This window comes from Ursus arctos, unplaced genomic scaffold (genome assembly GCF_023065955.2).
Source record: "Ursus arctos isolate Adak ecotype North America unplaced genomic scaffold, UrsArc2.0 scaffold_11, whole genome shotgun sequence".
Lineage (NCBI taxonomy): Eukaryota > Metazoa > Chordata > Mammalia > Carnivora > Ursidae > Ursus > Ursus arctos.
This window is the reverse complement of record NW_026622775.1, coordinates 7,579,562-7,593,830: the sequence shown is the minus strand read 5'-3', so window position 1 is coordinate 7,593,830 and position 14,269 is coordinate 7,579,562. Positions and strand designations below refer to the sequence as shown.

The window sequence follows — 14,269 nt, the reverse complement described above, 5'->3', positions numbered from 1 at the left end:
AATATCATATAGTCCTCTCATTTCTCCATCCCAGCAGTCCCAAATGCTGAGAATGGAGACCGCTTCTCATGGTACCTTCTTTACAAGGACACCACCGCTGCTCCAAGCCCCTCTCTCTGAGACATCCAGCGTATGGGGAGGCTTAAGAGTTGTTTGGGGGGGGGGGATGCTGAGTGGCACAGTAGGTTGAGAGTCTGACTTGGTTTCGGCTCAGGTTCCGATCTCAGGGTTGTGAGATCGAGCCCTGTATCGAACTCCGAGCTCACTGGAGTCTGCTTGAGTTTTTCTCTCCCCCCACTCCCACTGTTGCACTCTCATTCTCTCTCTCTAAAATAAATTAATCTTTTAAAAAAAACTAAAAGAGCTGTTTGGGGGGAGAAGTTCACAAAAATCACTCAACTCTGAGACTGTGTTTGTTTTCTTATGGCTCTTCCGGCAGTATCTTTGAGAAAAAGACAACCAACTGTTGGGGAGTGAGATCTAGAATTTTATCTTAGACACAGGCTACGAATCAGCAGAGGAGCACACTGCTCATGATGATATCTAGGCTTACTTGTTATCATGGTTAGAAGCATGAGAGAAACAGCGAAACAAACAAGTGAAAAAATCAGTTTGGCTGTGTAAAACAAAGCTATTAACATGCCTGCCTTCCGCTTGACCTCAATTTCCATGTCACACTATAGCAAATCCGTATATCATAAAATAGGCCACCTTAGCTCTGTTCCAAGCTCTAATTGAGGAGAACCAACGTTACAACTCTGCCTGTGCGCGCCCGGCCTTCATCATCCTGTTCTCCCCACGGAATGCTATGCACACACACCATCGCAATCCCATGCGATCTGAAGGAATATTAGTTGTTAGGTTTCCCTCATACCCCAAACATTATAAACGCCAAACATTGTAAAATGTCCCAAGTCAGGGATATCGGAAGGAAGCAAGTCTTCCCAAGTTCAACTCTGTCCCCGCAGTTACTCTAGGAAAGCAATAAACACGGACACAATTTATGCACAGCTGCAAGAACTTGAAAGTGAATGAAGTTGGGCTTTTGAAAAGTGAACCTCCACAAGCCCATTTCTCTCATGTCCTTTTATCTCTGTCCCTCTCTGCATCCAACAATTGTCCCATTTAGTATAGTCAGTACAGTTCCTTTTCAAAGGAAATGAAGTAAAGATACTTTAACCCCTTGAAGACCAGACTTACTTAAGCAATAATAATAGCTAAAATCAATTTAAAAAAGGAGCCAGTTCTGTTTTTAGGAAGGGCAAATCTGCCTTCTACTTTTGTCTTTTATTCTTACACTCTTAGAAAGGAGGATAACAGGCTACACATTTCTCTACCTCATGGTTTTCAGTAATTGAAATAATTCAAAAATTCTATAGAAGTAAACTTCACTGTAATACATAGCAGGCCTTTTCTCCCTCCAGCCCCCCTCTACAGTGCATCCTAAGTTAGAATGTCAGCCTCATTTATCATTTCATTCAAAGTGACAGAAGAAGAAAAAAAGATACTTTAGGGCCTAATCAGGTACTGTACCGGTGTTCCCGGTGATGGAAAAAACCCTTAAATTACTTCAGTGGATTTGTCAGCTCTATTGTTAGCATAGTCAAGTGGCCCTACAGAAAGGAGACAGGAGAACTAAGAGAAAATAGTCGAATTTTAATCTGCTTTTTAAAGGCTCTTGGTCAGAAGTATAGCAATTCAGATACCCCTGTTTGAAAGCAGCAGGACAGATTTGTTAGAAGACAAAAGCTCCAATTAGTATTTTCCACACCCTTTCACAATTTTCTCAACTGCTTTTGGCTCTGAAACCCTTTATGCCAGGGCCTTTGTGCTGGCAAGAGGCGGGTGGAAGGGCACCTCGGAGGGCCGGGGGCGGGGAGAGCCCGCGGCTTGAAAAGATGGCCCGCAGGCGCGGGTGCCCGCCGTCCTCCCGCGGAAGTCAAGGAGCCCCGGAGCGAAGGCGAGCCCCCCGGCTGGTCGGCCCCAGGACCGGAGGGCCAGCAGGAGGGAGGCCTACCTGAGTTGACCGAGAGTCGGGCTTGGCGAATAACCACCTGCGGGGCAATCGGCGTTGCTGGCTGCAACTTGTGGAGCCCTTTGGCGACCTGCAGGAGTTTGCCGGAGACGTCGAGCCCGTACAGGAAGCGGTCGCTTAGGAACACAATGGCGGCAGCAGTCGCGCAGTCGCGGGCGAGGATGGAGGCTTTCAAGGACGCCTGGAGGAACACCCATGCGACATAATGAACCAGACAGAAGCAGCGCCCCGCAGAAAATGAAGGCCGCCTTGGGACCAAGCTTAGTCTTCTGGGTGGTTTTTGTTGTTGTTGTTGTTTTTAACCAAAACAAGAACAACAAAACCTAGAACTAGGGGAAGAACATACATTATTGGGCGGCTGAACCCAAAGGAAAAAATAAATAAGGAAAAATCCAATTCAATTGTGAGATTAAGTCTTTCATTTTGTTTTCCCCACTACATTTCTAAAATTATACAAGTGATAGATGTATATTTCCTGTTATTAGAAAATTCAAACACAAGGTAAAAATGAAAAGTGACTCTTAGTTTCCCGACTCTTTACCTTAAGTTTTCCCCTCCTCCTCCCCAATCTCATTCTCACTCTTCCTCATCATGGTTTCAGAGCGATCCTTCTAGAAACTTCTACCGTCTTGTGTATATTTAGACATGAATTGGTTCCTTGCCTTGCTCTCTTCCCCCTTTCTCCTCTCCCTCTTTTTCTCTCTCATAAATGAGATGATACTAGACATATTGTTATGTTAGTTGGTTCTCTCAGTCATCTTAGCATCTAGTAAAGCGTTCCACATCGGTTCATAACACTCTGCTTCACTCATCGCCTACATTTTAATTGAGAAGAAATATAGAATTTTAGGCAATATTTTAAATTTATATTTAGGTAATGAATAAAACAAGAAAAAGAAGAAAACAGGCATGGAATGAAAGTGTAACATAAAGAGTGAGAAGTAGAGATAAGTGAGGCAAACTTGTATGGACAAACATCATCTTTTGGTCTCCAAGGTGTTACACTCAAGAGAGTCAAAGTCATGTAGCTAACAGCATAAATGAGTTTCCCACTCTGTAGTACTTTCTCCATTTGCTAGACTAAATCAAGCAGTGTTTCCTGAGCATATTGGTTCACATAGGAAGCCAAGAAAGCATTGCTCATTTTCCTAGCACAATGTTACTACACAAAGCACTGATTTCTTTACCACATAATCCTAAGTACTAACACTTGCTGAGTAAAACTAGATGCAGAGCACAGTGCTAAGTGCATTATGTGTCCTAATTCGCTCACTCTTTACAACAATCCTAACAGGCAGATTCTAATAATACCCCCATTTTACAGATGGGAAACCTGAGACTCATAGAGGTTAGGTAACATGCCCAATGTCACATGACCTGTGACTAAGAGGGGAGATTTGAATATAGGAAGTCTAGGTCCAAATCTCACATGTTCAAGTTCCATGTTGTACCAACTTTATTTTAGGAAGACAGGAGTTGGGTATCAATTATCTGATACTTGCAGTGATGCCAGTAAATACCAAATATGTAATCGGCGTTGTTACCATTGCTGATCTGGTATACTTTTGTTATATCTCTTATGGTGTGCTGTTCTATAGCACTGCATGTAGAACATAACATTTATATTTATAGGTATTCATTAATCAGTTAATGCCTACCAATAACCAGCACAATAACTGCTCTATTTTCATACTGATGCTTTCTTAACTCGATAAGGCATTTGTCTACATAATTCTGGGGTTCAGCTAGCAGATCTCCTGTACTCTAATATGAAGCTATACCTTTCAATTTAGCCTTTATCAGAATTAAAGGTAATGTTTAACCTCTTGTCTGCCTAATTCTTGTTTTATTTCTCAGTTTGCTCAGAATCCAGGAGGAAAAGAATCCTGGATCCTCGCAAAGATCCCAATGTTAATCATGGCCTAATATACCATAATCCTTTCTAAGAAAACTGCTCTGCCCACAGCTCTTGTCTTTGAAATTGACATGCATTTTGCTGCTGGAACTTGACTCCATTGCCCCACCCTACCACCAGCCCAAAGCTAACCCCAGAGTGCTCATCTGATCCCTGGTCCCATGACTCTGTGGCCTGGCTTGAAAAAATGAACTCTCAAATCTGAACTAAGAAACATAGAAAGAGTGGGAGTCAGGGTAGAAAGAAGCAGAAAATAGAATGTAGCTAAGTCACATTTATGAGCAGCAACAGACTGAAGATGGAAGAATGATGCCTCTGTATCTAAATGTACCTTTTCAAGAGGCCATTCTTAGAGTTCCAGGCCTCCTTGATTGTTCCATTATGTTTTCATAATAATGCACACCCCATTTCGTGAATTTGCTTGAGTGAACCTTTGTTCCTTCCAACCAAAAAAAACTAAAACTGAAGTGTTCAGAACTTCTATTGAGAATTGTCATATTTTAAAATGAGAACAAGTCAGTCAATTGACCTTCATAAACTGTAAATTCAAATGGAAAGGAAAATTTATGGTTTTATGTATGCCCAGCTCTGTTCATAAAAGGCTGGTCTCTGGTCAAGAGTCCTTCCTATGCAAGGAAGGTTTGCAACCTCAGCTGTTATCTGCAGAACTTGCAGCCTCTTCCACTGCTAGGCTTCCTGAAACGTGTGCTTGGAAAGAGCAATGCTATTGCTGTCACCCTGCTCATGACCACGTATCTTGCAGGGTCCTCAGCAAGCCACAGTGAGTTCCCTCTCTTTGCGGTTGCCCTTTGGTGTGTGCTTCATGGTCAGCTCTGCTCTCCCTTCTCACAGGTGCCCTGGTTCAGTTTTAGGGTAACCGTATACCTACTTGGGATGCAATGCTTAGTGACAGGCTATTTTCCAGAAATGATTCTCAATCCTTACCTGATAAAAATGGTTTCCATCATTGTAGTACCATCTAGTTTATGAGAAACATTCACATACACTATCCCATTTGAATTTATAGTAACTATAACATCTAAGTAAGGTAAGGAAACTGAAGTTGAGTGACTTTCCAAATTTACAAAGTCCAAAGGATCAGGGTCAGGCAGGAACCCATGTCTGTATCTTTTTAAAATAATTTTTCTTATTGTGGTAAACAACGCATAACATAGAATTTCCATCTTCACCACTTTCAAGTGTACAGTTCAGTAGTGTTAAGTATATTGTTGTGGAATAGATCTCCAGAACTTTTCCATCTTGCGAATATGGAAATCTATACCGATCAGACAACAACTCCCCTTTCCCCACCACAACCCAGCCCCTGGTAATCACCATTTTACTTTCTATTCCTATGAATTTGATTATTCTAGGTACTCTAAGTAAGTGGAATCATATAGTTTTTGTCTTTTGGTGACTGGTTTATTTCATTTAGCATAATGTCCTCAAGGTTCATCCATGCTGTAGCATGTGACAAAATTTCCTTCCTTTTTAAGGATGAATTATTCTGTTGTATGTATATACCAAACTTTGCTTATCCATTCATTTGTTGATGGACATTTGGTTTGCTTCAAACTGGTGGCTATTGTGAATAGTGCTGCGAAGGACATGCACATGAAAATATCTCTTCAAGATCCTGCTTCCAATTATTGTGGCTATATATCCAGGAGTGGAATATATGGATCATAGTGTAATTCTATTTTTTATTTTTTGAGGAAGGTCCAGCTTGTCTTCCTTAGAAGTTGTACCATTTTACAATCCCACCAACAGTGAACAGAGTTCCAATTTCTCCCTATCCTTGGCCAACACTTGAGAAACACAACTGTCTTAAGAATCAATCTTTCTTCTACTTCCTCCCTATGGTCTGATCAAGGTGATTTTGCTCAGTGCCTAACCTGGGCATAAGAAGCTGGGTCTTTGGAGCTAGGGCTAAACTTGTCACTCACTGAATACAGACAGTTTCTAAGGAAAACATATCCTTTATTATGATGAGCAAATTCTAAAAGAGCCAAAAAAAAAAAAAATTGAAAAGAGTGTTCTTGTTATGTATTTAAAAGTAAAGGAAAGAAGAGAAAACTTTATAGGAGATGGCCTTTAATTCCAGTGTTTTGAAATTCTCTAGTAAAAGTTGGTACCATGAATTTGGTGATTAGCTTGAAATTATTCTAGTGGACAAACTTCACACTGAGCTGCAAAGACACTTTGCAAATCCAGTGAAAACTTCTGTGAGGTGGTCTTCCTGACTTGAGACAATGGAGATTCTAGGAGTCTGGGTAGGTCAAGGTGGCCAGAGCTCACAGAGAGGGCTATACAAAGCAAGAAGTCCAGAGATCTGAAGAGGGTTCCTTGAGTTTTCAGCAGAGCTCATGCATGGAAAGACACCACCCAAAGCTGAAGAAAGCACCACCTGAAAGGACTGAGGAAACAGTCCCCAGGCTTCATGTAGGACTTGTGTTTCCACCAACCAGAAAGGAAAATCTTATTGTTCACATGCATGGGGTAGAGTATTCAGACGGGCATCACTTCAATAGTGAGACAGAATTAGAATAAGGTGGCTCTTGGCCCACTCTAAAAGTTTAGAAGCAAGCTTGAAAAAGATCAAACAATTTCCTAACTTGATTGAGTCCCAAAACAAAGTTCAAGGATATTTACAGGCTCACAAAATACCCACCATCCTACGTGGTGAAATTTACAATGTCTGGCATCCAGCCAAAAATTACCAGGCATGGGAAAAAAAGGCCATATTGCAGAGAAAAATAAATCAATAGAAACTGACCTCAAAATGACAGTTATTATAACTGTATTTCATCAGTTCCAGAAGGTAGAGTAAAAACTAGGTGGAATTACAAACATGGGAGGGAGATGTAAAAATGATCCAAATCAAAGTTCTAGAGATTAAAAAATATATAATGTCTGAAGTGAAAGCACAGATACCTGAATTTGTTTCCTAGCTGCCATTTATTTGCCATGGTAAGTTACTTAAACTCTCTGAGTCTCAATGGCTTCCTCTGTGAAATGTGGATAATATTTATTTGCAGTGCTTTTCAGGATTAGAGGAAATGTGAGTCAAGCGCTCAGCACAGGGCCTGGCACATGGTGAGTGCTTAATAAATGACAGGGAACACTGTGGGGGAAAAAAAAGGAACAAGAAGTCAGTTCATGCATTCCCACTCTCCTGCATGAGAAAATAACAAGAAAAGACAGGCTCTGGAAATACATGTCAGCGGAATTTTCAATAGAGTAGAAAGGAAATAATAGATCATGTGTATAACATCTCTAAGGCTTATTTCAGAAAATGTCTAAGCCTCTAATTTCTTTTAATCTCTTTCTTCTCTTCACCAACTCTGAGGAGTGATGTTACTAGAAACCGAGAAAGAAAAGGAAAATGAGCAGGCTTTATGGCGGTTGGTGAAGGAAAGCTGGTTCCTGAAAGGGGGCCTTCTCAGCACGTGCGAGTTGCTTTTGGCTGTCGCCAATGGAGGAATCCCTCCCCGAGCACCTGTAAACTGATGCTGCAAACACCCTATTCTGCATCCCGCATGAACACGCCATATATTTGAGCAGAGAACATTGCCTAATCTATTTTTCCCCCTTCTACTCTTAATAGATTGGAGCACAAAAGCCTGAGAGAGGGTGACCTGCCAGACAAAGGGCCTTTGAGTTCCTTGGAAAAGTAGACTTGGAGGAGGATGGAAGGAATCCAAGTGGCCCTATTATTTCCACTTGCACTAATTAGACATTTTTCTGTCAGCTATTGAGCACTGCTGAGAGGCCAAACTCACTGAATTCATTTCTAAAGTGTTTACAGAAGTTTGCATCTGTTTGTGTCTCTTCAGGAGGAAAATAAGCACTTCAATAGCATTGTGGAAAATCTAAACGAAGCATCCTATTCTGGAGGACCTGGCATCCCCACAGCTGCATAATTTAGCTCCGTTCAGGGCCGAACCTCTCGCATCTCTCTCCAAAACCTAACGATGCAAAATGCAGAGAAGTCAACTCAGGAGAATCTTTTTTTTCTTGTCATTGTCTTTTCTCTCCCTCTTTTGAAACAGCAGCATGCTGTGCACTACATACAGATTTAGGTGGGTATCATTCTTGTAGCCCCTCTCTCGCGTTTCTACCAGCACTCTGAGAAATTAATACCCACTTTCATTTGCTGCCAAGTGAGGGGATAGTAAATTCCTCAGCAGCCACGCAGAATACATCACCATCCTGGGAATCTCCCCCAAATGTACGCCCGGGGAGCACTCTGACTTCAGAAGGAGGGGAATGAAAGGAGGCCAGAGTGTGTGGCAGGGAAGGACACTAAAAGAGAAAGTTTCCCTACATGGTAAAATGTGCCTGGGTTATGCACAATTAGATTAACATGAAAGAGAGTCCCTCCCCCACCCCCACTCCCTAAAAAAGAAAGAAAAAGAAAACAACACAAAACCCCTAACCCACTGCCTACATGGGCAGTGCCTTTGAAATGCATATTGGTCTACATGGAATTTGATTCAGGATTCTTTTGTTTGGGTTTGTAGGCCTATGACTGACCTGCCATCACAGAGGACTCAAAAATATGATCTTTTTAGACAATCTCACAGCAACAGAATTTTAGTGTTGGAATCAACATAGGATAACTCAAGAAAAAAAACACAAAAATTCGAACAGGAGTTCTACCCCTTTGTCTTCCCTCAGCCTGACATAAAGGCTGTCAGATTGTCCACATGGCCACCAAATTGTGTTTTTCTTGTTGACTGACCATGTTCCGATACAAATGTGTGGATATAGATAAGAGAGTGTGCTGGATTTCTAGAGACAGGCTTACAAATGTGTGTGTGTGTGTGTGTGTGTGTGTGTGTGTGTGTGCTTGTGCGTGTGCAACAACCCCACAGTTGTTTTTTTTCATCTGTTTTCGGAATGGAAATACGGGGTTCTAATTGAGTTTATGGCACAAAGGGAACTTCACGGCTAGAAAGCTGAGTCAGGTGGTAAAGGAATCAAACTCCACAATGAGATTTCAACACACAGATGATTGAAAAAATGCTAAAGAGCCTTTGCTAAGGGCTTTTGCTGAACAGCAGCAAGGAAAAGTGTGTGCCGTTTTCATGGTTCCTTGCATTAGTGGTAGCCCCTCCCGGTACTGAGCGTCAAGTTTGGGTCCCAGCTATGGGTTCAAAGCCGGGATACATTCGCAGCAATGACAATGGCAGCTGTTCTCTAGGGGGGCTGGGTGAGGGGACTCAGAACTGAAGCCATCTGGCATTGCAATTGGCAGGAATAGTGTAAAGGGAAATTATTGCTGCATAGCAAATTGGGAGATTGGAAAAAGGCAGGGGAAAGATGTCCTGAGGTGAGGAATTAGCAGAATAAATAAATGAAAAGTGAGGATGCCTGCATATTTATACATCAACAATAAATCAGACGAAGAGTAGAAGCCATCGAACTGGACTACTCAAGGTCAACGGAAGACCAAGCATATCATGCTCCGTGTTCACCCACCCACTGATGTGGTGAGGGAGGAAGAGAAAAAAACTTGAACTTTCCTAAGGTTTATGCCCAAGACCAGTGAATACTTCATCACCCTGCCTTTGTTTTACTAGTGCAACATGCAGATTCACGCCCTTTTGAAAAATAGTTCTATATCTTTTTCTTTATATACCTAAAGATAACATTTCAATCGTCTCTCCCTGTTTTTCATCCTTTCTCTCTCAAATCTACCATAGATGGAGTTGGCTATCTTTTAAAAGAAAAAGAAAGCAGTTTCCAAACAGAGAACCACCTACCCAGAATCCTAGTGGAATCTCATGGTCCCTGGGAGCCAGGGACCTGCATGCCTTAGTCTCTTCAAGGTTGTATGGCCACCATGACTCCAGTCATAATTGGTCATTTCAACATCCACAACGATGATTCACTCAGCACACCGGTCTCTCCTGCCACAGCCTCCATACTTCCAACAATCTTGTTCTACACCAGCCTTAGTCCCTATGTCTGTGGTACCTATGACTCCCATGGCCAGAAATACCCTAGAACTTGCAATTTTGGTGGCAGCACAGTCTGAATCTCAACTTGACCACTTGGTTCTCTGATATTTATCTCATATTCTAGCTGCCTTTATCAGGACCTCAACTCCAACAATTCTGTAACCCTTTAGGGACAACCACATAATCCACTGACCCTACTATTTTTTGCTATGCTATCAATTCCCTCATGTTCTTGCTTGATTCTTTAAATTCCCAGGGTGCATCAATATAGTGACTTTTTAAAAAAGCATTCTTTTTTTTTTAAAGATTTTATTTATTTATTCAACAGAGATAGAGATAGCCAGTGAGAGAGGGAACACAAGCAGGGGGAGTAGGAGAGGAAGAAGCAGGCCCACAGCGGAGGAGCCTGATGTGGGGCTCGATCCCATAATGCTGGGATCACGCCCTGAGCCGAAGGCAGACGCTCAACCGCTGTGCCACCCAGGCGCCCCTAAAAAAGCATTCTTGACTCCTTTGTCACTTTCTGCTTCTGTCATGTTTGTCTGGCAATTCCAATCATATTTATTGTTAAGGGAAAATGTTGGCCTCACATTAAAATCACCTAGGGGGACTTTAAAAAGTTCAGATGTCCAGATGGCACCCCAGACCAGTTAAATCAGATTCTCAGCAAGTGTACCCACTCATCGATTTCTTTTAATATTCCCAGGTGATTCCAAAGTACAGGTACAGCTGCAACCTCCCAAGCTAGCCTGACTGTTGGCCTTTCCCCATCCCTCATTTCCTCCTTCTTGCTAAAGATGGAACAAATTATCTAATAGGTGGAGTATACCTGCCTCAGACCTTCCTCTCCCATCTTTTCTCTTCTTTTAAAGATTCTATTTATTTATTTGAGAAAGAGAGAGAGAGCACAGAGGGAGAGGGAGAAACAGACTCCCCTGCTTAGCAGAGCCCAACTTGGGACTTGATCCCAGGACCCTGAGATCATGACCTGAACCAAAGGCAGATGCTTAACCAACTGAAGCACCCATGTGCTCCTCTCCCATCTTTTCAAAACTTCCTCCATGTTCTGCAATAAGGGAAGGAGCCTGCCAGCAACAAGATGAGTCTGGGGTGGAGAATTTACCAACCCACTTGTCTGAACACCTAAAGCTACATTCTCCTATCCATTTCAGAATAATGACAGTTGCGGGGTGCCTGGGTGGCTCAGTTGTTAAGTGTCTGCCTTCAGCTCAGGTCATGATCCCAGGATCCTAGGATCAAGCCCCACATCGGGCTCCCTGCTCCACTGGCAGGGAGCCTACTTCTTCCTCTCCCACTCTCCCTGCTTGTGTTCCCTCTCTCGCTGGCTCTCTCTCTCTCTCTGTCAAGTAAATAAATAAAATCTTAAAAAAAAAAAAAAGAATAATGATGGTTGCTCTTTTGCATCTATCTTTCAGTTGGTTCTGAACACAGGAGGTGATGATGAATGTTATTTATTGTCATTTACAATCCCCAAATTATATCTACTTCTCTACCTAACCCGAGCCTCTACCCAAACAATTTTAATGTGGCTGGAGAAAAACACACAATCATGACACTTTAAATTTATGGCCATAACCTTAAGTTGGCCCTCAGCTCAGCCTCACAGTCCAGCTATGCTCACACTTTCTGCTTTCTTCTCAAGCTGCCACACTCTCCATGGACAACCTGGCTTCTTATTTCACTGAGAAAACAGTCAATGAGAAGCGACCTTCCTCATTGTCTTACCCAGATTTACCAACCCTCTTGCGGTGGAGCCCACGTTCCAACCTAGACTCCCATTGGCAGGTTTAAGGCCAACCTCCCACTCAGTTCTATCCCTTCCTCTTTGTTAGAGGACACTGCCTGTAAACACCCCCTTTCTCTTTCTGCATCATTGATTTCCTCATCTCTACTGGATCATTCTTATCAGCATACAAACCTAGCACCTTCGATCTTTAAGAAGTTTTCCTTTACCCATACATCTTTGTCTTTGTCCGTTCAAGCTGCTATAATATAAAATGCTATAAACTGGGTGGTATAAACTCTGTTATAAACAACAGAAATTTATTTCTCACAGTTCTGGAGGCTGGGAAGTCAAAGGGCAAGGTGCCGGCAGATTCAGTGTCCGGTAAGAGCCCACTTCCTAATTCACAGATGCCATCTTTTCCCTGTGTCTCCCTGGGGCCTCTTTCATGAGGGTATGGATCCCATTCATAAGGGCTCTGCCTTCATGGCTTAGTCACCTCCCATAGGCCTCACCTCCTAATACCTTCACCTTGAGGGTTAGGATTGCAACATAGGAATTTGGGGTGGGCGAGGGGACATAATACTTGGTCCACAGCAATCTCTCCCCAGATCCTATCCCATTGTCTCTGCCCCCTTCATAGCCAATCTCAAGAGTTGTCTAAACTCATTGTCTTTATATCCTCGTTTCCCATTCTTTCTTAAATCTATATCTTTCATCCCCAACACTCCACTGAACCCATCCTTTTCAAGGTTGCCAACAACCTCCAAATCCAATGACCATTTATTAATCCTTATTCAAATTCCTAGAAACATTTGATTGAGCCAATTAATCCCTTCTTTTTACTCACATGATTTCTGGCATTTCACACCCTCCTGGTTTTCTTTTTTACTTCTCTGGCTTCTCTTCTTCACTCTACTCTGCTGGAGTATTCTTCTTTTCCAGCCTCTGAATGTTGAATGCCCTAAAACTCAGTCCTGAAACTGCTTCTCTTCTCTAGCTATACTCTAGCTAGACTGTCCCATAGCCTCAAAGATCATTTCTGTGGGTGAATCCCAAATTTGATCACCATCCTAAGTCTCCTTCCTGGAATGCAGCCTTGTATATGAAATTGCCTAGACAACAGTTAGCTTGTCAATTAGGTATCCCAAAATTAGCATACTTAAAACAGAGCTCTTTATTTTCTCTTCTATACTTGCTTCTCCCTCTGTGTCCTCCCACTCAGTAAAGACAATCCATACATTCATTTGCTTAGGACAAAACTTTAGTGTTTTGACTCCAAGTTTGTGACTCTTTTCCTCTTGTCCAACCCATCAGCAAATCCTGTTGGCTGTGCCTTTAAACTACACACAGATGTCTACAATATTTATTATTGAAGTTAATGTCATGGTTATATGTGGTGACAAAGAAATGTTAGTGAAGCCTGAGAAATTGGAATCCTTATACCTTTTTTTTTTTTTTACTATGAAAATGTCTGTAAAACCATAGCAAAACTATTTTCTTAGAGGACCTTTTCACTGGAAATAAACATAAAATGAAAAGCAAAATCAAAAGTCTATATTAGTTGATATAACACTTAACTGTGGACAGAACTTAACTGAGTTGAGGCTCATGAGCTTAATCTCAAAAACGAGGGGGAACTCATCATTGCAATACACTCCATTAATAGGGGAAAACTTTGCACATGAAGCTTTATAACGTAGCAAATTCTTGGCATATGATTTACTGAGAATTCATTCATTCACCCAACAAAATATTGAGCATCTCCTAGATGCATCTTATAGGCATTGGATATATAATAATAACAAAGACAGACATGGTGTTATCTGATCTGTAAACATCCTGAATATGCAAATTCTCAGCTAAATGGATTGGGTGGCTTTTAGAAAATATAGAACGTATGAATGTCAGAGTTAAAAATGGAAATTTAATATTTAGATCACAAGCTTAGCATTACAATCTGAGTCAACACATTGAGTGCGAGTCCAAAAATGGGTCCCTAGAAGAAGGGTTATTTGATGCAGAAGATTCATTCTTCTCCTATGTCCTAACCACCTTGACTCCTGGGGAGATGCCCTCCCTTCCCAAAGAGTCCAAGTCTGGTCAAAGGCAAAGTCTTTATCTAATATGGAATTAGAAGACCCTTGTAACTGATGTTACAAGGTGTTCGTTTGTTTCCTGGGAACTAAGTCCACCTCATGTGGATATTACTTTTCTTAACAACCAATGGGTTTTTGTGAGAGAGATCATAGCTAAGAAGTCTCAGGCTTTGCCCTTAAGGCATTCCAGGGGGCATTCCAGAATACTGGGTCACCACCATCTATGCTTTTTCTATTTCAATGGCTGTCTTGAATGGTTGCAGAGGAAGAGGCCAGCTTGACAATCAGTTTTGCAGCCTGGGGTACTCTCACAGCTACATTAGTGATGACTTTCCTCTCTCTCTCTTTTTTTTTAATAGTGGTGGTGTGGGTCTGCTGGTGCTGGGGAAGGGACTTATGAAGAAGTTCACCTGTCAGATTCACTAACATACTGTTTGGAGTGTTAAGTTGTTTGCATTGTTTAAAAGGTTGCCTATATACATTAATAAATAAATCTGAAAATATTTCAGT

General features: G+C 41.9%; 1 protein-coding gene across 8 annotated transcripts in view; it reads right to left on the bottom strand.

The window, feature by feature from the left end:
* Positions 1-14,269, bottom strand: part of ALPK1 (alpha kinase 1) — a 121,203-nt gene that overhangs the window by 23,670 nt on the left and 83,264 nt on the right. For all 8 annotated transcript variants that reach the window (XM_057310007.1, XM_048212175.2, XM_026499193.4 and 5 more), the window contains one exon: positions 2,018-2,216. In XM_057310007.1, coding sequence (XP_057165990.1) covers positions 2,018-2,216 — 199 coding nt within the window. The remainder of the gene's footprint in view (positions 1-2,017; positions 2,217-14,269) is intronic.